Raw genomic sequence first — 25,460 nt, forward strand, 5'->3', positions numbered from 1 at the left:
TTCCTTTGCCAATTTCAGCTCGTTTTAATGAATGAAAATCTCACACGTGGTAGGTTTGGCAGGGGGGCTGGTTCTATCGGCAGGGTTATGGTTTTGCCCCTGTTTAGTCCAGGCCTCATATGCAGCCAGCATGATCATCTCATTGATTGTGCCACTCTGATCGATTCCCTAATCGATTCAGTGCCCTCATTAAAAATTGTGAGTGTGTCCTGTCTGTCATTCGTCAGTCCTCATTTTTGGGTGGTAGAGCTGTGTCCACCTATTTCCTCATCTTCCTTTCTTCATCTTGGAAACTTTCTCTTTGCGCTTCTTCACATGCTTGGGTACTTTGTTTTTTCGTTTCTCTCTCTGAGCTTCTTTTGCCAATTTCTTTCTTTCCTGAAGGGGGAAAAAAAACGCATTAATACATTTAGTTTGCTAGTTTTTTTGGGTTGAAATATTTATTAATTACATGAATCATTAAGCTTGAAAATAAGTGAACACATCTTCTACAGAGAACACAGTTCTGCAGATTTTAATGCACAAGTACTGTTTATTTCCTGCTTTGAACATGCTGGGGGCAAAAAAAACAAAACTAAAATGTGGCCTGCACACAAGTAATGACTATATTTTCTCTCAGTATGTCAAACTCAAACAAACAGAAATCCTGCAAAAAAAAAATAAAAAATTAAAACTTAAACGAGGTGTTCAAAACATTGCATTTAACTGCATGCTATTTCTGACCAAACTAGTGCTTCAGTCTCTCCTTGTTTGCACTGAAACCTCCTTCATTTCACTTCCATATACCTTTTTGTCCAGCGGTTGAGTCTTGTCCTGGTCCCTTTCTTCTCTGTCCTCTGCTTCAGAGTCCTCCTCCTCCTCCTCATCTTCATCATTGCTGGAGCTCCCATCTTCAGTACAGCCTTCCAGCAAGGAGGGAACCTGTGATACAGTGGAGGAGGTGAATAAGACCAGCAAACAACAGCAGCTGGTGTTCATTTTTCAGCCCTTTTATTGCTTGGAGTCATCATGTGGGCAAACTGCCTACCTAATCTGGTCCTGCCACACCCTTGCACTGCATAATTTGGTATTTTCCTGCTCTAAGACACTTGGGGCTGATGTAGGAGATGGTCAATAAGCTCAAAACAGTTACGACAGATCATACCCTCATCAATTTCAGATGCAAACTCATTTCAGATGCAAAAATCTATGAGTTTATTGGATAGACTATTCCAAAACCATTACCATTCTGAAAAGGCTTTCTCCAAGATTTTGGTCTGTGGGAATTTATGCCTATTCAGTCAAAAGAGCATTTGTGAGGTCAGGCACCGATTTTGCAATCGATATTCCAGTTCATCCTAAAGGTGGTCAGTGGGGTTGAGGTCAGGGCTCTGTGTAGACCACTGGAGTTCTTCCACACTAATCTTGTCAAATCATGTCTTTATGAAGCTCGGTTTGTGCACAGCATCAAAATAATGCTGGAACAGCGAAAGGCTTTCTCTGAACTGTGGCCACAAAGCTGGGAACATATTTTGGTCTAAAATGTCTCTGCATTAATATTAATTAACTCCAGGGGGCCCAAACCCAGACAAACAGACCATCAAACCCCCCCTCCACCAAATTTTTTTTGGCACTATGCATTCTGGTATGTAGCGTTCTCCTGGCATCTGCCAAACCCAGATTCGCCCATCACACTGCTAGATGTTTCCACTGCTTCAGTGTTTGTGTGCTTTACACCACTCCAGCTGCTTTGCCATGGAAACAATTTCAGAAATGCGTATAATTCTTGTTCTGATGTTGCTTCCAGAGAGGTGAGTTACAACAGAGGATTTTTGAGAGGCCCCATTCTACAAGTTTGAGTTGGTCAACTGATTCATGGAGCCTTGAGGCTTCCTTTACACAATAATACCACTTAAAGTTCACTGGGACAAATCTAGAGGCACAAAATGTTTACGAACTGGCTTGTGGCCGAGGCGGTATGCTATGACAGAGCCATGTATGAAGTCACTGAGCTCTCCGGTACGACCCATTCTACTGTCAGTGTTTTGTCTATGAAGTTTGCATGGTTATGTGCTTGATTTTTACACACCTGTCAGCAGTGGGTGTAGCTTACAACAGTTCAACTCGATGATTAGGAGGAGTGTTCACATAATTAACATACTAGTTATCACTGTTGTCTAAAAGCAAAAAAAATAATTACTGAACAAAACTGAATAAAAATCTTACCGTTTGCACACCTGAAAGGTCCTTCTTCAAACCCATCACTGTCTGGTACAGGACCTATCATTTAAAAAAAAAAAAAAAAAAAAAAAAAAAAAAGGAGAAGCTTTCAGTATTTCGCACATACTGACTTTCTGGTCAACCAGCCTGCAAGGAGGACACTGGCACTCACGCAGTCATTCTGGACGTTCTCAGACGACCCCTGCTCCTTCTTCATCATGGTGTCCACATCTCGTTCATAATGACTCACTTCATTAAGCGTACGAGGAATGTAGGCCTTCTTAAACACCTGTCATTTTGACACAGGGGAAAGAAACCAACTCACCGCAATGTACCCAGGAAATACTGCATCTCAATCTACTGTTAATATGAATGATCTAAACATCAGGCTGTCATACCTCCTCATCCACTTTGTCTTGGTTGGTTCTCTCCTCTGCTGTTCTTGCGGAAGCTATCTCCATTGCCTGTGGTTACGAAGCATTTTAAAGCAGGAGTCAGGGCACACAAGCAAGGCACGCTCCAAGAGAAGCACACACAGTTATTACTAAACAGCAAACAGTAATATTAAAAAAAAAAAAAAAAAAAAAAAAAACAAACAAACAAAAAAAAAACACATTTTGGATTATAGTTACACCTACATCCAATAAATTTAGTTACACCCACCATGATGGCAGGATTGGAAATCGGTCATTATGAGAGCGTGTTCATGTGTATATGTACACAACCCCTAATTTGCCTCCACACACAATATTAGGGATGGGACAGTGGCTTTAATAATATACTGCTGTATGAAGCCAAATGATAATCATAACATTGCAAATCATACAGGTTTCAGGACAAGGCACTCTTATATAGCTGTAATTTGAACAGTAAACAGCAGCAGTGTTGTGTGAACTTTATAACTGTTTAAAGTGGCTGTGGCTGATTTTTCAATGAAGAAATATTAGCGGTCTAATAAAAGATATATTAATATTATATATATATATTTTTTACAAATGCATGTGTTTTTTGGGGGGGGGATCAGGAGGAAATTATGCATTTACACATAAATGTACTGTCATATGACAGATTGCCCTCATATGTGTCTCACACACCACACAAATAAATAAATAAATGGAGAGGTGTAGCTGGACTGAGGTGGGAACAGGAACGTTCCTAAAAGAATGCTGTCGATTTTCAGGTCTTACAGAGAGAGATGTCCAGATAAGACTACAGCCGCTCTAAGTGCTCAAACAGTTCCATCAAAGAGAAACGTGATCTCTCACATAATGACTGCGGTAGGAGAACCAAAAAAAAAATCCCACTTTATATTTAACGTCTATTAATTGTGTATTACCACCTCATTATTAAACAGTACCTACATAATAACTACACAGGAACTGTCCACTGATCTTAAAAAATGTAACTAACACTGCACTACAGCAAAGTTCTTTTATAGACGATGCACGTGTAATTACATGAGGCAGAACTGAAGTTGATAAACGTGTAATTACATAGTCTGAACTCCTGTCATCCATCTGTAACATTGGCTCAATCATCCGTAGTTACAGTGTTGCACATGTTATTAATATTAACTACACAGTTACGACAGAAACTTAATTTATCCACAGGTTATGGTGACGTTAGGCAAGCCCAATTTAAAACCAAACATAAACAAAAATGTATAGTTTTTTGCAGGAACTGACATCACTGCAGAAAGCATTTTTTTGGCTAAATGACAGTTTAATGGAAATGAACTGCATAGCCGAAAAAAACAAAACATTTTTAAAGATTTTATATCTTCTCTCTTACCTCTTAAGAGGCTGAGCAGTTTATTGTTGTTTTGATTCCGCATTGGAGTTGTTACACCCTTACATAACTCGGAAACTGGTGATAATTTTAGTCACTGACTTTATGAATACACACTACATGAGTGGTTAGAAAGAAAAAAAAGAAAAAAAAAAAAATTAACACAAACCTTCTCTAGGTACTGGTTGATGTTGTCACTTGTGATGGAGGGGTCTGTGACAAACTCAAACAGCTCTCGCACCGTCATCACAGCAACATTATGTTTCTGGAAGAAGTCTGAGAGCATGATAAAAAGAGATAAGATCAAATAATTAAACTGAATTAATCTCAAATATGACCAAGTTTGGCACATCACTGCTTGAAAGACAAAAGTAAGAAATCAGTGTACAACAATGATGAATTATGAATATTTTCAATAATATAAAGCCAGTATTGTGGTATGTTTGAAATTATTCTAAAATGAGAGAGTAAGTTCTCAAGGTCATTAAATAAAATAAATATATAGATAAGTCATCTTAAAACTAGCATTTATAATGCATTCTAAATTGAAAATCATATGAAGGCAGATAAATATATAAGATTGTAAGTATTAAGTATATTTAACTTTATCATCTTAAAGCACCTTCTGAAGTCCAGCTAAGAGAGTTTATAGGTGTTACTGTCTATGAAATAAGAGTGATTCATATGAAAAAGACTGAATAGTAGACCATCTCAAGCTTTCATCTGACTCTCTGAATCTGCTAAACTAATTTAGACTGGAATTCCCCTTATAATGAATCATTTATGCCAGGGGAAGCAGAGAAGCAACATCGGCCTCAAGTGGTTTCTCCCTATAATGGTTTGTCACTCACAGAGCAAATTAAAATGGGTGTATTTACACACAAAAACATACATTTGTCTTGATATGCATATGGTATACATATGAAGACATCCATAGACCTCTATTGATTTCTGTGGTACTGCAGCTAAATAACACTACACCTAAATCTAAATCTGACCCTAATCTTAAACTCAGTATCCAAAAGGGAAGTTTTCTGCTCTTTTATTTTTCAAATAAAGTAATCGTGGTGAAAACAACATGCTCAAGTGAAGACCAGCAAAATGTCCTCACTTGAGCAAATAAATAAATAAATAAATTTAATAAAAAATTAATATAGTCCTATCACATGGGGTCCGCACAAGTACAGCAATAAGAAGACATACACACACAAATAAAACCATTTTAAAAGTTTAAGGAATATGAAGGTGATAGTGTTAGGTTATCAATAACATTAATATTCTGGGATGTCCCTTCACTTTTTAATAAACCATTTTTAACAACCAAAGTACTCGTTTAATGTTATTTCTGCTTTGCAAAACAGTAAAAAAAACAAAGATATATTGATGTCATGTGAATATTGTTTTCGAAACAGAAACATGGTGCTAAATGTTGTTTTGCATTTTTATTTCTCTAAAGCTGAAATTGGCTTCCTATTGGAGAGCTTTTTGTTCGTTTCCTTTCGACCTTAAACAGAGCATCAGTCACACTCTGGCACCTGTACAGGTCAGAAAAGAAGAATCCAGCTTTGCTAAAATTCAATTGTTTCAATTCTCATTGTCTCATAGTCTCATATGTGCATCCCATATACTGCTGTATCCAACCATCAGATAATGCTGTAAAAACGCTTCAGTACCAGCTGATTCACTATGGTGTTGTCTAATCCTCCTTAAGCGGTATGACAGCAGGTGCTCACGTTAGGCTACGGTTAACCCTGAAAGACTGTCCATTCCTTTATGACTGTTGCCTCAAAAACAAAGTGGACTGAGGGTCTGCTTTGTGTTCATTGTAAAGATCCTCGTCCCTTTGGAAGAATTTCAATTGTGATTCCGCCCAGTTATAAAAGCTTGTTGTTTTTACCCGTCTACGAAGGCAGTGTGCCCTGTTTTACTACACCTACCATTAATATTACTGCAGTCTTTACGTAGAAACTCCAAAGCATGAGGGTGGTCATGTTCCACAGACTGGGAAACATCTATAATATATGCGTCTCCATTATGGTACCTGCATGAAAGTGTACAGGCAGTTAAACAAGACAAGCATGAATTCTAGCCCATCTCCGTCAAGCGGAGTTGCCTATAAGTACAACAGTAGATGAGTCTCAGAAGCTTTGTGTGGAACCACGACACGACTTACAGCATGTTAAACTCGCTGAGGTCAGCATGGACCAGTCGAGCGTCCTGATACATTAGCCTCATGTTCTGGATGACCTGCAGATACAGCTCTCGAGCTTTGGATTCAGACAGCGCAGCATTCTTCAATAAAGGAGCAGGCCTGAGACAAGAACATATACGGATGAGCAACCACTGTCCATGGTGGTTTACACAAAAGGGTACAAACAGCGTTGATTGCATACATACATGTCATCTTTTCCAATGAAGCCCATGACGAGAACATGGCTCCGAAGCATGATGGGCTCTGGGCTGGGAATTCCTGCTGCTTTAAGCCTTGAAACAAAAGCACACAAATAAGGCAAACAGCAGATTCAGTAAAATATTTGTTATTAATGAGTCCTTCAAGAACTGGGCTGGACTGGGGCTAAAAAAAAACTTTAGAATTACCCATTAACATACAGAGGATCCCAAAGATACCCTGCTAAACAAAAAAACAGGCCGATGTTCGGATCTAAAGGTGGCTTTCCACCGGAGAGGTGGCGAGGTACAGTACTGTTATTAATCTGAATCCAGAGGATGAACCAATATTATATATAAATTGTATAAATTCAGATTTCTTCAAAAGAAAAATAGCATGATTTTTGGCAGATTTTTAATACCCAACTTTAAGCTGGACTGAAATTTTGATCCAAACCCGAATACAGCCTGAGAGCTTCCTGTACATGGCCAAACCTGACTTGGCCCAAAGGACGTCATCAATTTTGAGCCAGAAACTGACCCGAATGCAATGAAACTATGTCTGTACCTGACCCGAACCAGCTGATCACCTTGTGTGCTGCATAAAACCTCAAGTCTTTAATGACAGCACTAGAAAATTAAAAGTACTGTAACAGTACACAGTAACAAAATACTACTAATAAAATAGCAACAATAACAGCCTTCATCTTCAAAAAAAAAAAAAAAAAAAAAAAAAAACAAAAAAAAAAACAAAACACAACAACAAAAAAAAGAAACACTCTATGGACACTTTATTATTTGCTAGTAAAAGGTTGAACTCTAGAACTGCCTTAATTCTTCATGGCATACTTTCAACAAGGTGTTGGAAACGTTCCTCAGAGATTTTGGTTGGTTATTTGAGTTCCTGTTGCCCTTCTATCATCTCAAACCAGTCTGCCCATTCTCCTCTGACCTCTCACATCAACAAGGCATCTTCGTCCACACAACTGACCGCTCACTGGATATTTCCTCTTTTTTGGACCGTTCTCTGTAAACCCTAGAGATGGTTGTGTGTGAAAATCCCAGTAGATCAGCAGTTTCTGAAATACTCAGACCAGCCCGTCTGGCACCAACAACCACGCAACGTTCAGAGTCCCTTAAATCCCCTTTCCTCCTCATTCTGATGCTCGGTCTGCACTTCAGCAAGTTGTCTTGACCACCTCTACATGCCTACATGCATTGAGTTGCGGCCATGTGATTGGCTGATTAGCTATTTGTGTTAAGAAGCAATTGTACCTAATTGTACCTAAGAAAGTGGCCGGTGAATGTGTATAAACAAACAAAAAAAAAAAAAAATATATATATATATATCCTTTTCCATATAGAAAATGACAGTGAAACAAAACAGCCAACTCCGAAACTGCCTTAAAACTGTTCTGCTTGAAAATTCAAGCAGTGCTTTCAAGCAACATCCTAAACATTTTTAGCCTGGATAAACTTGACATACTGTGCTGTTCTAATGTTTACTCAGTTCTAATACTGCAAGATAGACACTTAGGATTAAACCAGTTAAGGCAATTCCTTCACACAGACCAAATAAATTCAATTAAAATGTTCTTCTGGCCACAATAAATTATCCTTTGAGTCCTCTTTTACTGACCTCGCATCCATTTTCTCATGAACATGGGCCTCAGTGCTAAAATCTGTCAACAAGACAAGTAAGTGACTGCAGTAAAAGTAAGAATGAAGAATAAAAAGTAAGGAATAAAACTAAAGCAGAGGGGAAAGTGGGACGTGGGCTATGAGGACCCAAACAAGAAATCTGAACATGATCTGGGTCCAACATATATATAATAATAATAATAATAATAATAATAATAAAAGGAAGATTTCGTAGCTCTAAAACGCACCAGTTCTTTGTATTAGCTGCAATGTAAATAACAATCCTTGCCCTTTAGTGAGGCAAACCAGCATTTAACACACAAAAACATTTGCAGATTTAAATAACATGAGTCAAAGTGCTATGCTGAAAATAAGAGGCAACTGGCCATTTAGCAAAATGAGTAATGTATAATTATGTATTATGACTGATGTATATTACAGGGATTATGGCACAGGTATAGGAGCAGCATTAAAACAGTGCACATCTATGAACTGTGCTATATCATTAAATTGCAACACAGACTGAACAAAACCAAAAATAAACACTGCCCAGATAAACTTATATAAGAAAAGGTGGATTAGCATGAAAGCACTTCAGCAGGGCGTGTCTAGAGTCATCAGGTGTAGATGAGGGTGCACCAGGACCTTACATAGCACAACGTTCAGACCTTAAAAGAGCAGGCATGTTTATCTAATATGGGAGTGAACACACTGTGTGGTTTTGTATCTCTGAACACAGCCTGTGTAGTTAAAACCAACCTGCTCAAGTTCCTCATCTCCTTCTCCGCCCACGTCCGAACCATCTTCCTTGGGTTGCCTTTACAGTAGCCGTGGCGAAACCTTAAAGAGTATTTCATCAAAAGTTAGTGAGATGTGACAATCCAGCGGTGTAAACTGGACATCCTGCACAGGCCAAACTGTCTTACCTGAACTCTCCACTGACATATTTATCCCTGTCCTTGAAAAGCAGAATTGACGTCTTGTAAATCTTAATGGCTCGACTTTCTCCCTTGGCTGTGGTAGCATGGTAAACATTGGCCTGGAGAATGAGAAAGAATAAAGAGCTAAAATGACACAGCAAGTGGGATTCAGACTCCCATCACTCATCTCCTGACTGCACAATGAAAGTTTAGGGGGTGGTCAGATTACACTCTGGCATAAAATGAGCATCCAGAATGGCTGAGTCCGTTATTCGGTTTTGGATCTCGAGGCTTGCCTCTTTGCCAAAAAATGCATCAGCAAACACTTTAACTGTTTAAGAAGAACATTCATCATTGAGCAATTACAAGGGTGTTAGGTTGTCACCCTTTACAACACACAATATCATCCAAAGATTCAGAGAATCTCAAACAGCATGACACTAAAAATCAATACGCGTCTGTGATGCGTATCACCACCTGGGCTCAGCAATATCGTTGTCAATGTCAATGTCAATAAGTGTGCGGTTGGTTAGTGTAGTGGTTAACACCTCTGCCTTGTAGACTGGGGTTCAATCCCCACCTGGGCGAACACCCTACACTATACCAATAAGAGTCCTTGGGCAAGACTCCTAACACCGCCTTGGCCTACCTATGTAAAATGATCAAATTGTAAGTCGCTCTGGATAAGAGCATACGCCATAAATGTAAATGTAAATGCACAGAATCCACAAATGCATGTTTAGACTGTATTATGCACAGCGGAAGTCTAGAAACGCTGCTGACTTCTGTGGGCTTGAGCTCATCTGAAATGGACTCAACAACAACAGGTATTGTAGTCTGACAACTCCACCTTCCTGATTATTTACAAAAACAAAAAACATCATGTTCTCCCAGACAGAGGATCAAACAGACTGTTACCAGTGTAAAGTTTAAAAGCCAGGGTCCATCATTGTAGGGGGGGGCTATTAGTGAGCAACCTTCACATCTGTGAAAGCACCATTAACGCCGAAAGACATGCAAACTTTAGAGCGACATATGCTGCCTTTTAGATGCCGTCTTTTTCAGGGACACCCATGCTTATTTCAGCAGTACAACGCTAACCCACATTTTGCATGATACAACCGCATGGCTGTGTAATAAGAGTGTGTAGGTGCTAAACTGACCTGCATAGACAGAAGCATGCATGAGAATAAAATCTCCTTTTATTGAAAAATGTAGTTTAATCATTGACAAAATTCACAACATGCTCAGAAAAGCTTATTTAGATGTAATTTATTATGATATTATTGTCCACTACAAGAAATTTTACTTATTCAGCATTATTACTACCTCTTTGCCAGTGCTGATGCAGCCGTTGATCTCTGAAATGACTCCTCTGCTCAGCATTTTGAAGAGAATCATGCGAGTTCTAGGGTCCAAAACCTGCAAGAGTGGACAGTCAGTATGGCCTTTCTCATATTTTCAGAGTTTCTCAAGTGTTACCATCACAAGTCAGAAGACACATACCTGTTCCACGGTGGCTCTATCTGATTTATCCTTAACTCTGTACCTGCAGTAACAACAGAAGAGGTTATTTAAGCATTTAAGATAATGCAATATTCATTCTGTTAAACGAAGAACATGAGATAGGGAAAGAAAACACCTGGGTATGAGGAAAAGATTACTAACTTGTCGGCTTCTCGTTGTTTTTGCATCACTGTGACTCTGTTGATAACAGAATCTGCATAGTTCAGCTTATCTGGGAAATAAAAACCAAGGCTAAGTGAGAAGAAGAGTATATTTAGGTCAACTTAATCTCCAAACTCTAGCTGTAGCTCTTGCTTCCTCTTTATTTATAGAGATCTATATATAGCAGTGGTGGACAAAGTACACAAATCATGTGCTTAATTTAAAGTAGATATACCCAAGGTAAAATATTACTGCAGTAAAATCAGAAGTCCTCCTATTAGACCTCCACTTGAGTAGAAGTACTAAAGTATTTGCCTTCAAATGTACTAAAGTACTGAAAAGTACTAAAAGATTAATTATGATTCTAATGTCCTATTATCATTTTGTAACCAGACACTTGCTTCATTAACATTTTATTGCTTCATTAACATCCATTATCATTTTAGGTGAAACGACTCCAGTCACTCTTAGTAAACCAATATTTTAATAGAACGTCATTCATTAGCGATGCTGATGTCTATTAAAATTATCATAAGCAAAACACTGAAGGTAAACAGTTTCCATCAGGGAGAACAGAGTGGCTCTAAAATCAGTTTTTGCTAACTAGTAAAGTTTCAGTTTAAGATTTATTTGCAACTTAGTTCCAAGTTTAATAAAAACTGGCTTTAAACTCAGGATCACAAATAAGCTTCCTTTACTATGTTGATCTGTAGGCCTCTGTTCATAAACAAACCAGCCCAAACTAATTTACTATAAAATGTATAAATTCAGAAAAAAGCAGCGTCAGTCACGACTGCATATGTGGACATATTTCTATATTGTGGTCTATTTACACAAAGTTAGGTTCATCATTTATGTTGAACAGACACAGACCATTTTACACTGCTAAGCTGACATTGAACTGTGTGCTGCACTGGGTCGGTATGACCAACAGGTCAAAACAAGCCCAAAACAAAGTGACCGCTGTGCCCTGACTGGTGTTCTTCCTTCATGCTTCTATTGTTTTGACATGTTTTATACACACATAAATCAAAAGAAACGAGAGATTTCATGTAATGTAGTGGAGTAAAAAGTAAGATATTTGACTGTAAAATGTAGTGGAGTGAAGTAAAATGTCACCCTAAAAGGAACTACTTCAGTAAAGTCCAGCAACAAATTACATTCACTTCGTTACTGTCCACCGCTGATATTTGGGGAAGGAATATGCTCAACTTACCTAGATTTATTTTGTGTTCAAACTTCATCAGAGCCTTGTCTGACGGAACACTCATCTTATCTGACTTTGAGTTCTGTCGATTAGCCTGAGGGGAAAAAAAAAAAAAAAAAGAGAGAAACATAAAGAAACTCAGTCACGTTATTCGAGAATTAGATACCAAGGATTCCAAATTAAAAGGATTATCATGTAAAACAGTTACTGCTAAAGTCATTGTGGAAAAATCACAATGACGATTTTTACAGTTCAAATTGTTTTTGTTTAAAACAATATTAATACCATTTCACTTGTTCAAGCTGATTGATTTTGCATTAAAAGCCTGCCATGTTATCCGAAATACCTGTCGACTGTTTCCAGTCCTCATTGCAGTGTAGCGTTTAGTAAAATCTCCAGCTGACTCAGTCCAGTCCCAGTCATCATCCACATCTTCCTCATCATCTTCCTCATCATCTTCATCTGGCTGGACAGGTTCAAGGGACAAGGGCTGTAAATTGACTCCACTGAGCTTGGGTTCCAGTGTTGGAGGCTGGCCAGTATTGTGACTCACTTCTGAGTCGCTGGAGAGAGCCACACATATATTATTACCTCAGAGGCCCAGTCAGTCTAGCTTGATGATTTGCCAAATACATGGTAACGGACCAATTTTAAACGCTGACAACAGTGTTGGGGGTTTTCCACCAGTCAATTAGCGTTAGCAATACAGTGATTTTATATCTTGCCACCAGGGCTGTGCGATAAATCGTATCGTAGCTGTGTAATAACACGTACTTGACACCACAGCTCAGCACACTGACACCGTGTAATGTTCAGTTACGCATCGGGCCAGTCGAGGGGAGGTTAGGGAACCAGCCTCGTGACCAGAAGGTCGCCGGTTCGATTCCCAGAACCGACAACACACGACTGAGGTGTCCTTGAGCAAGACACCTAACCCCCAACTGCTCCCCGGGCGCTGTGGATAGGGCTGCCCACCGCTCCGGGCAAGTGTGCTTACTGCCCCCTAGTGTGTGTGTGCTCACTAGAGTGTATGTGGTGTTTCACTTCACGGATGGGTTAAATGCAGAGATGAAATTTCCGTTGTGGGACTAATAAGGGTCTCTTAATCTTAATCTTAAATGCCTGCGCCGTGAAGAGAAGCTGGGAAACAGCATGTGTACCCAACGCTAACAGCACGGAGCTAACAGTTAGCACATTAGCTGCTGACGCTTCTCACCTGCCCGACTCAGCGTCGTCAAACTGTCCGGGCACGACCTGCGGCATCACCGCGCAGCCCCTCCTGTCCATCCTGGAAAGAGATTAATACGCTGGGAAACACAACGAGGACAAATTCGGACTCTTACGGTCAAAACAGACCCGCCGAACACAAACGTACTCCCCTCACTGACGACGACGTGGGTACGGGAGCCGAGAGCGACCAGTCGGAGGAAAAGCAAAACGCAGCAAGCACATGACGCCGTGTTTTATCTTCATGCGTCATCACGTCGCTCAGGCCACGCATGACATGTACTGGCCTCTGTGTTTATGATATAATGTTTCGTCGCTGTTTTCAACATTTCGGTCGGTTTACTTAAAAATAAACGCCAGCTGCTCTTTACCTCTCATGGTAAATTGACCAACAGGGGACAAAAATTGACCAAATGGTCCAAAATAACTCGGAGTAAATATACAATTAATTTTTTTTCTCTTCTGGCGTAAAAGTATTTTGAGGATACAAGTCTTTGCTCTGAAAACGACAACATATCTGCTGGAGCCTATCCCAGCAGTCTTCGGGCGGAAGGCAGGATACACCCTGGACAGGTCGCCAGTCCATCGCAGGGCAGACAGTGACTCACACACTCACACCCAGGGGCAATTTAGCATGTCCAATTGGCCTGACTGCATGTCTTTGGACTGTGGGAGGAAAACAGAGAACCCGGAGGATCATCAACATGACATAAAACTCAAAAGACACGTGGAGGTGGTTTGGGATTGTAAATCAAATGGCTATATTTGAGTTGCAGACCCTTTGGTGACCCCTGGTTCCTATCAGCACCACTGTAAAGAAACCTGCAATTTTCTCTACAAATAAACATTTTCATATCAAACCACTCTGAATGACTTTGTTTTCATCTGAACAACTAACTATAAAGAATTTTTTTGAAAAATCAGTGGACTAACAATTTCATGATGCATTTTTAGGAACCAATATTTTCCATTCATTATTAATGCATACACGTTCTTCCTAATATATAGTAGCCGTCCTCTACAACCTGGACACTGTGGGTTCTGAGCCTCATTCATTCCCAACAAACTCATTATGTGCACTTCATTTCACGCTCTTTTACAGACCTAAATGTTTGACAATAACACTTTAAAATGAAAAAAAAACTGAGCTGTCTTCAATTTCTCACTCTTTCTTAGTGTATATTTATTGTTTGAATGATTTAATCAAATAACAGGGCTGGGAAAAAAACTAGCTTTCTAAAACTAAACAAATACATGAGAAACATGTGCAATCCCTTTGCAGTCATCTGACAGTGATAAAACAGGAACAGCTGAACAGTTAAAACATGCAGTATTACAAAGGATGAAGAAGAGGATGTACAGCATTGAGATGAAGCCAAAGGCAGTTGGTTTCCTGAAGAAATTCACATTCATATGCACAAAGTAACTGTAGTGATTGCTTTGCTCGCTATAGAAATGAGAACAAATACTCCACCCATCAAGCATATGCATAATTTGAAAAAGGCCCTGAGAAAGAGAAGAACTGGTAACCACCAAATTAATTAGACATGCAAAAAAATCACTACTCTACTACTAAATCAAACTCGAATGAAACCGCTCAAGGTTCAGACACGATTATGTATTTCGTTAATGCACGTGTGTCGTGAGGGGGCTGCGTTAATGCAAACAAAGAAAACAACAACAAAACGTAATTTATGGCAAACAGCTAAGGCATCAGAATTACGATCCATAAAATAAGCGATAATATAAGGAACTTCAAGATTGTTCAGTGCTACAGTCATCTTTTTTTTTTTTTTTTTGATTCTCCTTGTAGCAAAATATGGGAGTCCACATGGCTTCTCGCGTGAGCTCGGACCACTCTCTCCAGGATCATTAATAAATACATAAAATATTCAGTGTGTTCTCTATTGTTGATAGAACTGGGCGTACACATGACGAACCATAAGCAAGCACACATTTCTCATAATATTAATAATGATTTGTTTCCGCAAATATAGTGACGTGTCTGTTTGCTGTGTTTCCTTGAACCCCAGGTGGAGGAAACTGGACAAAATCTGTGAAAACCTTGTCAGAGCTGGAGTTTAAAGACTGAGACTAACTGTGATATTCTCTCCGATGGGGTTATTGCTCATCTGTAACGTTGCATAGTTGCGTTTGGCTCTGAGATACAGCATTCCATCGTTGATTGGGGTGAAGCGTGTTCGGTCACATCTTATAAGGCCTTAGAGAAAACCTCTATTCAACTGAGGGAAGTCTACGAGGTTAGATTCGCTAACTGTTGAGGTACTAGCTGGTGAAGTGTAGGCGGCAGTGCGAACAGCATTGTTGTAGTAGGCAAGGCAAATGACAGCAGGGCGATTTCAAGTATAAAACCCACAAACATCACTGAAATGTAAAAAAGCACTTTGATTCACATTGGAATTAAATACAAAGTGTGGAAAACAAAGACACAGCAGCTGTGGGCAAAAGCCTGTGTGGTCTGCTGATGGTAATTTTATACGGTGGACATCTAGACATCTACTTGGTGGGAGAGACTGTATTCAAGTACACTGGTTTCAGCCTGCACTGCTTCAGTGCACAGCTTGGACTGAGTACATCAGTGGAACAGAAGGTCCAATGGACAATGGATCAAGAATGTCCAATGTCCTGGACACACCTAGGAACATAGTAAGACCGTATTTAAAGGGAATTCCAACATTTTCATAAATGTCTACATAATTTTGTCATTGTAAACAATGTCATTCAGAGTGTTCTGGTGCAAAATGATTATTTCTTCACAGTGGTGGTGACAGGAACCAGGGGTCACAATGTCTACAGTGCAAATGTAGCCATTTCATTTACTATCCAAAATGATCATTGAACCTAAATGTGTCCATAAACATGTCTTTTGAGGTTTTAGAGAAAAAACACATTTCTTTGGGGACTTCTTTGCCTTAAAATCTAAGGCATGTACTCATCTGCTTTTTAAAATTATGTTTTAGGTCAAAATCTTATCTCAAAACCATTTTAAAACATTCCGTGACACAGCTTTCAGGCACATTCAACGCTTTGATCATATTTATCATAAGACTAGCTTTCAGGCCATTGATCAAAAGAATTGTTCTCAGTGGCTGTGATGGGATGTCTGGTTCCTATCACCACCACTGTGAACAATTCTTGTGATCACTTGCTAAGTTTCTCTAAAATGGAACATTACACATCAAATCACTCTGAATAACTTTGCTTAACCTCTTAATAATGCAGAATTTTTTAAATGTCAGAGGAATTCCCCTTTAAGTGCAGTACAGTACAAGCTTTTGCCCACAGACAGTATCTTAATGTCAGGCTTTACACCCCAAACCACCAGGGGGAGCTGTCTCAACTGCCGGCTATGATCACTCAGTGACGTTCAAAAGAGAAGAAAATGTACACAACAGGCAAATATTGCCGATAAACAACTGACCAATGATCACCCCAACTGAAAACAAAAAGTACACAAGGCCACTGAAGTTACACAACAAGTTCTCCAAAAACCTAAGGAAGCCTAGTCTCAGAATTCCATAGAGAAGAGGTCTCAGGCACTTCATCTGTAGAATGCCATTTGAGCAAAAAAAAAAAAAAAAGACTAAAAAAAACTGGAATTTACTTAAGAATAATACATTATAAATGGTGCTAATATAAACCGACAGCTTACCATACAAAAACATACTAATCTGATATAAAGACTTATATATGATTAATTAAAAAAAACACAATCTTATACATTTGATTAAAATTATACTGTCCAGTTATAGTCATGTTGATCCAAATCTCTGAAAAAAACAAAGAAATCATTAAGGCATTGACAGAAAAATCATTGAGTCGTCTCCAGTTATTTTATGCATGTTGCAGCTGCACTGAGCAGTTATTGGTGGATGCCAGTCGTCTTTTAGTGTTTGTGGAAGGTCACTGAAGTATGGCACAGAATACACATCTGCCCGGCCTCCTTACAGAACAGGTTTGTCCACAGCTAACTGGTTATCCGTAAGACTGGAATCACCCATCTCTTTGGCTTCCGGGCTGCCAGGTGGGTGGGGGTCCACAGAGGCATCCTTGTGAGTTTCCATTGCATTAGATTCGTCTTCTTGAGGCTCCTTCGTCTGAGACTTTTTGGGATGCTCCGCTGTGGAATCTTTCTCTTCCTCGAAGCCAACATCGTCGTCCACCGCCTGGTGTTTTTCTGTAGATTCCTCGGCCGCTTGTCCTTCACCCTCGTCTGCTTGGGGCGCTGCCTCATTACTCTCAACCTCATTCTCACTAGGAGCAGCTGCCTCGCTTTCACTTCCAGAAGACTGAAGCTCGTCTACATCTGCAGCACTGGCATCTCTTTCTCCGTCGACCTCTTCAGGGTCATCTGCATCTTCGGCCCCTCTGCTGTCTGGTGTCTTCTGGTGGATACGCTGATGCCTGACCAGGCTGTGCTTCAGCGTGAAGGTCCGTTCACATGTTTGGCACTTGTAAGGCCTTTCTCCTGCAGAAAAGAGAAGGACAGCAGATGTTAAATGGCAAAAGGTGCTACATAAAAAATACATTATGCTTGTGTGGCTGTTCTTTGAGTAGAGTAAATATTGTTTGATAATTATTGCATTTGGGACAGCAGGTTAGTGTTTCTTTCAGCCAAAATGATCTTGTGTAATGTAAAAAAGTGGAAGGATTGTCTCCGACTGCTGCCCCCTGACCCTTGATTTTGCAGCAGTGCTAACAGTGTATGAATACATACATATTAGCCAGAATAGTGGACCATTATACTAGTTAAATTTTTTTCACAAATCACATCACCTTTATTGATGCAGGAGTTACACTAAGGTGCCTGTACTGGTGACAGAATGTTACTGCTGCTCTAATAAAGATAATAACAGTATTCAGGACAGAGTTGGTCTCCTCTGCACTACACCAACCACTACAAATGACAAAACGTGAAGAGACACTGCAAAAATAATGAGCCACTGCTAACCTACAAAAAAAAAAATACATCTAAACTGGTCTTATTTGGAAAAAAAATACATATAACTGCTGTCAGAACAGAACCTTGAATCTCCATTTTTGTAATTTTTCAGCTTTTGACATAAAATGAAAATCCCTGTTGCTCTTTACATTATGAGTGAATTTCATGATGGATGGTTCAACAAAAATGGCCCAAAACTACTTGGAAAAAATGACTGGTTCCACTGATTTACATTAAAAGTAAAGTATGTTTTTTCCTTCTCCTGTAAAGTTACCATTTTGGAGATACAAGGTTTTATTCTGACAACAGCGATACTGCCCAACACTAATTTGTAGATTTGCAACAATGCCAACAAAGCCAATGAAATCAATCATGAATAAAAAATTGGCACATTGTTTTTATAAAACCAAAGCACCCATACGTAGTTAGCCCAAAGAAATTGGACTGAGGTTATTAACTGGCAGCAAATTAATTAATCTCATACCAGTATGCGAACGCATATGTCTGGTCAAGTCCTGTAGGCTCCAAAAGCGTTTGCTGCACACGTTGCATATCTTCTTCCTCTTGTCAGTTTTACCTCCTGGAGACTCATTCTCCTCCTCCAACCCTCTCAGCTCTGAGGAGCTACTCTCTTCCTCCTCATTCGGCCCCTCCTTCCTCTCATCCTCTGCTTCAGTCTCCATATCAGTTCTGTTTTCTTCTTTCTCAGCAGGTTTCTCTAGCTTGACCTTGTTTACAGGGGAGGTGCTGGTGCTGGTGGACTCTGCAGGCTGATTTCTCCCTTTCTTACCTCCATCCTCCTGCTGGTTCTCCTGCAAATGAATCTTTTGGTGCCGGCTGAGGGTAGCTGCATGGCGGAAGGTCTTTTTGCAGGTACAGCACGTGTGAGGAAATTCCTCTGATGCAGGATTCTCAGGCTCCACTGTGGGTGCTGAAGCGTCAGGCTGCTGCTGCTGCTCAGCTCCTGACAGTTTGAATTCTATGAGCTTGCTCGCAAAGTTCATATCAAGACTCTTATTGCTCTGAGAATCGTCATTCTCATTGCTATCTGTGCACTCAATGGACTGTGAGCTTTCCACATCCTCCTTGCACTCTGGTTGTTCTGTGGCTATGTGTTTGGCTTGCTCTTTCAAAACGTCAGTGGGTGTGCTCTCCTCATCCTTTCTAGGACTCATAGTATCTCCAACCACAGCAGGCTCAGTATCAGAAACACCATCTACAAACAGAGCAGAGTTAAATTTGCACTCCAAAAGCCAAGTCAAGAATGTCAAACTGGCTTTAGTGTATCCAGAACAGAGCAGGTTTTACCTGTACTGCCCTGTGACCCCTCATCAGCTTTGGGTTTGAGGTGTGAGCCAGCATTCTGCAACACATTGCGACTGGATACACCATGCTTACGAAGAAGGTGGCGCTCACAGTTGGATTTGGTGGAAAAGAATGCATCACACTCGGGACATGGGAATGGCTTTTGGCCTAAGAAAAATAACAAAACAACATAAATGTTCACAGTGCCATGCACATGTAACACTAGCAGAATAAAGAATATAAAATCATTATTTATTTAAAAAATTATTTATATGCAACTTGTTTACTAAGGCTACATTTACACAGCAGGTAAAAGTGGCTCAAATCTGATTTGCTCACCAAATCAGATTTTTTTTGTTCGACTGTTCACATCATCTTTCAATTGGGATCTGTATGCGAAATCAGGTAGAACACATCAGCTCCTAGACCGACCCGCATGTGAAAAAGAAGAATGCTTCATGTGGCTCATCCAGTCTCAGACTCAGCCTGTCGCTCCCGGAGCTTCAGTTTCATCTTCACCAGCATCACAAGCGCGATTATAAAGTTACGCTGAGTTGCGCTGAGCTCATCACCCACAGCGTGTTCGAGTTCACTGTAAAAAGGGCGCGTTATTCGGCCACGACCACTTCTTTGGTTCGTGTCCTCGGATTCTTTAAACTGTTCTCTGACGCTGCAGCCTCAGTCTCCTCTGGCCTCGTTCAGCGGTTTTGTTTGAAACCTCTCCAAATACGTCACGGTTACGATAAATCTCTTCTAATTTTTTGGTACAGAAACATTAGCCTAAATGTTTATGAGTCTCAGCAGCGCAAAATGAAGACCATGTCAAGTTGAACTGAAAAGTCACATGAATTCCAATCTGGCTGTTCAGACTGAGTCGCACTGCCGCAGTTCGGATACGTATCAGATTTCAGTACCACATATAAAAGCGTCTCAAATTGGAACTGAAAATGTCTGATTCAATGTGTTTTTTGCTGTTCACACTGTCACACGTACAGAGAAAAAGATCGGTTTTTAAACGTATGTGCAGTATTGTGTAAACACTAGCAACAACTGAAGGCAAGGCCACAGAATCCTACCATTTGGGAAACGTGTGGGGGAAAAAAAGTAAATAACTGGAAACGCAAAGCAGTGGTTTTGTTTTTTTGTTTGCTTTATTTTTTATTCCCACAAAGCATCTACACATTTTCCCAGTAATTTTGAAACCTTACCCAACACTGCAGCAGACAGTAATTGCATGAGATGAAGTTTAACGTCTGTCAAATAAATTTGGCCACGAAACCTTAATAAACCTAGTAAGAAATTACAATATTGTGGATATTACATGAACACAACCAATGCCTTTCATCAAAGGCCAGGCCTGAAACCTGACACTGTAGTCTGAAGATGTATCCCAAAGCTTTTTCGTACAGGCATGACGTCGGCCTAGCACAATGAAAATCAGTGCCTCCTTGCAAGCATGATAAGCCAGCACAGCTGCTTTTTTTTTTAAAAACAATTTGTAAGGAACAAAACGTGGTTTTGATATAGAATATTACATCACCCAACATGTTTCAAAGTTTTACTAGTGTCTTGGTATGGTTTGCATGAAATAAATGGAATTTTTACAGTTACTTAGGGCTGTTACTGCAGTAACAAACAGAAATATGAGAAAAAATAACAGAAAAACTTCACATAATTAGTTCCTATTACCAGTGTCAGAGATTCTCAATGACACTTTTCAATGTGCCATTTCACACCAAGCCAATCTGAATGAAAGTCAAGAAAGTTTTAAGAGAGAAATGTCTGACCTGTATGTGTAAGCATGTGCCTCTGTAAAGAACTGGTCCAAGGGAACACACGAGGGCAGTAGGGACACTTCATCTTCTGCACCGAGTTTGAATAGGCATTCTTCTTCCCTTTGTTCTGCAACTGGACCTTCTGTTTTTCCTCTTTACCCTCCTTCTCTTCTTCACTGGCAGACAGTTTCTCCTTCTCCAGCTCCTCCTTCACTGGCTCCATCTGACTAGGCTGTAAGTACGGGCTGAATTTATTTGCATCGGTAGTGGCCAGCATTTTCTCCACACTTGGAAGTTCTCCACTGGACTCCAGATCAATCCCACTAACAGACACAGCTGCAGGACTACATACGTCATCCTTGAATGGCCTTTTCTTTCCTCTCCTCTTTGAAGAATGAATTGAAGAGCCACTGAAAGAGGAAGACTCAGGACAAGCAGTGCCACTGGAACACTTTTTGTCATTTAGTGTTTCGCCACCCATTAGCCCATCAGTTTTCTCAGCGCTAATCCCTGTTTTGAGCAGCACCGGGGCAGCAGACACAGACGAGATTATCTGGGCAATGGAGGCCAGAGGGGGCATCTCAGTCGTGTTGGAGACAGCAACTGGTTTGGGCAACAGTGGCTTCAGGCGTGTGGTGAGCTTGACTAAATCACCTGTTAGAGTGGAGCCAAGGGTAGGGATTGAGATTGGAAGAGATGCATGGACACCAGAGATCTTTACTAAAGACTTGTCTGTGCTCGAGGAAGAAACCTCCTTCCTGACCTCCTGCTGATGTGGTGATGTGGTAACAACTAATTCTCTCTTTACTTTCTTCTTTTCGGGGTCCTTAGGAATGGAGAGGTCAATAGGCTCCATTGAGCAATCATTAGATGACGATGGAGAGGGAGCAGCTGCCTCAGGTTTTATATCTGAGACAGTTTTCAAGGACTTGCTAGAGAAATCCAAGGGCTGGTCTTGATCAGCAGCTCCAAACAAGGTGCTATGGTCCTGTTTACCAGATTGAGGCTGAACGGCATGTGAAAGCCCATTTGAGGCTGGAGCAGGAGAGTTCCCCTGGACAGAAGAGGCAGATGTGACAGGAACAAAAGTGTTTATGTGTTCCTCTATCTCTCTCTCAGGAACTTCGGGGTGCTGCTTAAGCAAATGATGAATACAGTTCCTTTTGGCCAGGAAGGCTGCTCCACATTTGCGGCATTCAAATGGCTTCTTCTGGCAGCCGTTATGAGTTCTCAGGTGAATCTGGAGAGCCCTATAGCTTTTCAAGTCCTCTCCACAGTAACGGCAGGATGTGTTACCTGTACCAGCCGAATCTAGGAGGTCCAGTGTAGTACCAGCAGTTAAGCTGCTTGCACTAGAAGAGGTGGTAACATACTCAATGTTCTTCTCAATCTCTTTTCGAGTGTTTTTCATGTGTTTCTTGCGCAAATGACGCTCACAGTTGGCCTTGACAGTGAAAGGGTAGTGGCAGAGGCGGCAGACGTACGGCCGTTCACCGCTGTGCGTTCGTAAATGGCGGATTAACGTGGCATTGTCTGGAGCAGCATAAGTGCAGATGCTGCACTGGTATGGAGAGGTTCCTAAGTGATGCCTCATATGTGCCTGGAGGCCTCCTGGGAAGGAGAAGACCTGTGTACAGAAGCGACAAGGGTATTCTGTTTTGGCAGTCTTCTTGCCACTTGACGCTCTTATATCTTTCTCTTTACCCCCAGCCTCTTCTTGTTTGATATTTGCCGTAGATGAGTTGTACGTCAAATTTGTTGCCCCTGTTCCCTCAGCCCCCACAAGGGTGTTCTCCCAGTTAGTAGGAGAGGAAGAGGACGAAGACGAGTTTGATGACTGCTTGGAAGAGAGAAGAAGCTGGCCTGTAGGGGGTGGTAAGCCAGGACTGATGCAACCTGAAGAAGCTTGTTGGGCATTCATTACAGGTGGAGGTGTTGTGGAGGTTCCCATGCTGGATCGAGGAGTCACCAGTGGCTTGGGTTTGAGAGGGGTAATCTGCTTTGGGTCGGCCTGTAGAGGGCTTCCAGGACCTTTTGGAAGCAGTGGTAAAGACACCTGAGAGGTAGCCATCTTCAGGATCTGCTGGATGTCAGCCAGTTCCACTCCCGTTTGACTACTCACCGGTCGGACAACCAAACTACTGTTGACAAGTCCACCCTGAAGTGGCTGCAATGACAGGAAGCTGAGTCCAGTGCTCTTGTTCAAGCCTTGAATAGAAACAGAGTCTAGAAGACAGAGGCCAAGACTGCTGCTGGTCTCTTGAGGTAGATTTGTTGCAGGGGTCTCAACATGTATAAAACGGATGCTGTCTAAAATTTCTTGCTGCTTCTTCTCCTCAGACTGTTCAGGCTCGGCCAGCGAAGAAAGCTGAAGACCGAGTGATGCCATGAAATCTTTTTGTCCGTTTACAGTATGGGGGTCCTTATAAGGTGTTGCATCAGCTCCCTCTTTGGAATCCACAGAAACAGGGTCTTTAGATACTTCTGCAATAGTGTCAGTTTCTTGCTTCTGAGGTTCAGCGCAGGCATCTGCACCAGCTTTGTGCGAGGTTGTGTGTATATCCAGAGATACCTGAAGAGGAAAGGCCTTGTTGCAGACTTCACAAACAAATCTATGGAACTTGCTTGAGCAGCGTCGCAAGTTTGTCTCACACCAAACCTGAAAAAACGAAGTTGTAAAGTTACATTTCAGAGGTCAGTGCACTAAGACACGTAATGAAAATATTTTGATCTCTTTAGTTTCTGGTTGAAATATGCATTTGAAGTCTAACCTGTGCAATCTGTGGAAACTTGTGACAGGAAAAGTCAATGAAGGACAGATCGCTGAAGCCCAGGGGGATTGAAGGGTTACTCTGGATGAAAGGTTTTCCAGTGGGATCTGTGGGCAGTTGCTTATGAATAACCGAATTATGACGAAGGAGGCCTCGGTGCGTGCGGAAGGAGATGCAACACAGGTTGCACCTAGCACAAGAAAAAATTCTGTTAAAACTTTATGTTTCAGTGTTAAAAAAGAAATTTGCTACATTGTGATGTTTCATTCCATTCACAAGATTAAACTATACAATTATCTTACAGTTGTGAATATATGTTGATTGCTCCCACCTGAGTGCAGTGTCAGGATGTGTTTCCATGTGTGACTCCAAACCATATTTACATATGAAGGTCTTGAAGCAAATTGGACAGTGCAACAGTTCTTCCTCACGCTTCACAGGTCCTTCTTCTTCTGACTGCTGCACTGTCAATACCTGATTAGGGAAGATTGGCTATGAATTAAATATTAAGGTATATTAAGACTTAACAAACCCCCCAATATACTATTGTGTTACTTAGTGGATTTAGCAAATAATTAGTTCAATTAGTGTTTTGAGGTAAAGTACTGCTTTAGTATTTTGATACTGTGTGATAAAGGATTTAGAATAAAAAGCACCACTTAAAAGCACAAAGGATTTGCAGAATCGCACCTTTTTAACGGGTGGTTCATCGATTTTCTCTCCATCATCCTCTATACTTGGCTTCCTCTTGACACTAGGTCTACGGCGCTTGTTTGGGGAGACAGGACTGGAGGCAGGGACATTATTTGGGTCCTTGTCATGAATTTTCATGTGTCTGTCGAAATCGAAAGGCACTTAAGTTATTTTATTCAATTCAGAATAAGATACAAAGAATCATTACACCAATGATGAAATGCACCTTTGTACCATATGATCTACAGCCACAGGGTGCTTCTGAGACATCAATGCAAAAACAAGGCTAGCGACAATATTTGTGATCAGTACAGAGAAAATAAAGTCTGGCTATTTAGCTACTTTGCAAACATTTACAGACTAATCATATTTTTGGAAGTCAAGCAACAGACTGTACTTTGTGTTGGCTGAATTATACAACTTTCAAAACAAAGTCTATTATGTTTCATCTATTTAAAGCTAAATAGCAGGGATGCAAGATGGATTAAGCAAGAGGCCTTGCTCAGATTATCAACGCAGCTCAGGCTGGTAAAAGGACTGCAAGTCAAGTATAATATAGCATACAGATCATGTGATGAAAGAGTTACCTGTAGGCCTATTGTTGAAGACATATGTATGCATTTAAACAGATGACCTGAGCTACTGGTTAGCAAATCTTAAAATAAAATGTAATGTTTTTCTCTTTATGAAGCTGGCTCAGTCTTACAAAGCATTGCTTCCTTGTGAGTGCAGCGTTACGTTCAGTGAAATGAGTGGGCTGGAGGAAATGCATGACCTCCATGCAGACAGCAGAGGGCTTTCTCTCTAAGGGGCCAGACTGTAGTGAGTGGAGGGAGAGTTGCATTACGACATGCTGGAACGTGTGCAGCCCCCTCCCTACAGCAGTTTGCAGAAACAAACCCACCTTTCAGGTTC

General features: G+C 40.7%; 2 protein-coding genes across 4 annotated transcripts in view; both read right to left on the minus strand.

Annotated features, from left to right (window-relative positions):
- Positions 1 to 13,248, minus strand: riok1 (RIO kinase 1 (yeast)). The gene is made up of 17 exons (XM_017725245.2): positions 13,028 to 13,248; positions 12,158 to 12,374; positions 11,821 to 11,905; positions 10,605 to 10,674; positions 10,443 to 10,485; positions 10,266 to 10,358; positions 8,943 to 9,055; positions 8,776 to 8,856; positions 6,385 to 6,471; positions 6,161 to 6,298; positions 5,925 to 6,028; positions 4,157 to 4,263; positions 2,598 to 2,663; positions 2,372 to 2,488; positions 2,206 to 2,259; positions 787 to 921; positions 1 to 378 (listed from the first exon to the last, which is right to left on the minus strand). The coding sequence occupies exons 1-17, from the start codon at positions 13,096 to 13,098 to the stop codon at positions 268 to 270; spliced, it is 1,692 nt and encodes a 563-aa protein (XP_017580734.1). The 5' UTR covers positions 13,099 to 13,248; the 3' UTR covers positions 1 to 267.
- Positions 13,249 to 14,191: 943 nt separating this feature from the next.
- Positions 14,192 to 25,460, minus strand: part of rreb1b (ras responsive element binding protein 1b) — a 61,818-nt gene continuing 50,549 nt past the window's right edge. For all 3 annotated transcript variants that reach the window (XM_037530926.1, XM_017725242.2, XM_017725244.2), the window contains 7 exons: positions 24,543 to 24,687; positions 24,184 to 24,326; positions 23,853 to 24,042; positions 21,094 to 23,740; positions 19,310 to 19,474; positions 18,486 to 19,217; positions 14,192 to 17,527 (listed from right to left, as the gene is read on the minus strand). In XM_037530926.1, the coding sequence (XP_037386823.1) occupies positions 17,004 to 17,527; positions 18,486 to 19,217; positions 19,310 to 19,474; positions 21,094 to 23,740; positions 23,853 to 24,042; positions 24,184 to 24,326; positions 24,543 to 24,687 (4,546 nt within the window). In that variant the 3' untranslated portion in view covers positions 14,192 to 17,003. The remainder of the gene's footprint in view (positions 17,528 to 18,485; positions 19,218 to 19,309; positions 19,475 to 21,093; positions 23,741 to 23,852; positions 24,043 to 24,183; positions 24,327 to 24,542; positions 24,688 to 25,460) is intronic.

This window comes from Pygocentrus nattereri, chromosome 19 (genome assembly GCF_015220715.1).
Source record: "Pygocentrus nattereri isolate fPygNat1 chromosome 19, fPygNat1.pri, whole genome shotgun sequence".
Classification (NCBI taxonomy): Eukaryota; Metazoa; Chordata; class Actinopteri; order Characiformes; family Serrasalmidae; genus Pygocentrus; species Pygocentrus nattereri.

What these genes read in the sequence shown, in the direction of transcription:
- riok1 (XM_017725245.2), bottom strand. Translation starts at nt 13,098, where the DNA reads ATGGACAGGAGGGGCTGCGCGGTGATGCCGCAGGTCGTGCCCGGACAG. An exon ending in AAACAACGAGAAGCCGACAA is followed by an intron (nt 10,486 to 10,604) that starts GTTAGTAATCTT and finishes TTGTTACTGCAG; the next exon opens with GTACAGAGTTAAGGATAAAT. An exon ending in AGAACGTCCAGAATGACTGC is followed by an intron (nt 2,260 to 2,371) that starts GTGAGTGCCAGT and finishes TTTAAATGATAG; the next exon opens with GTCCTGTACCAGACAGTGAT.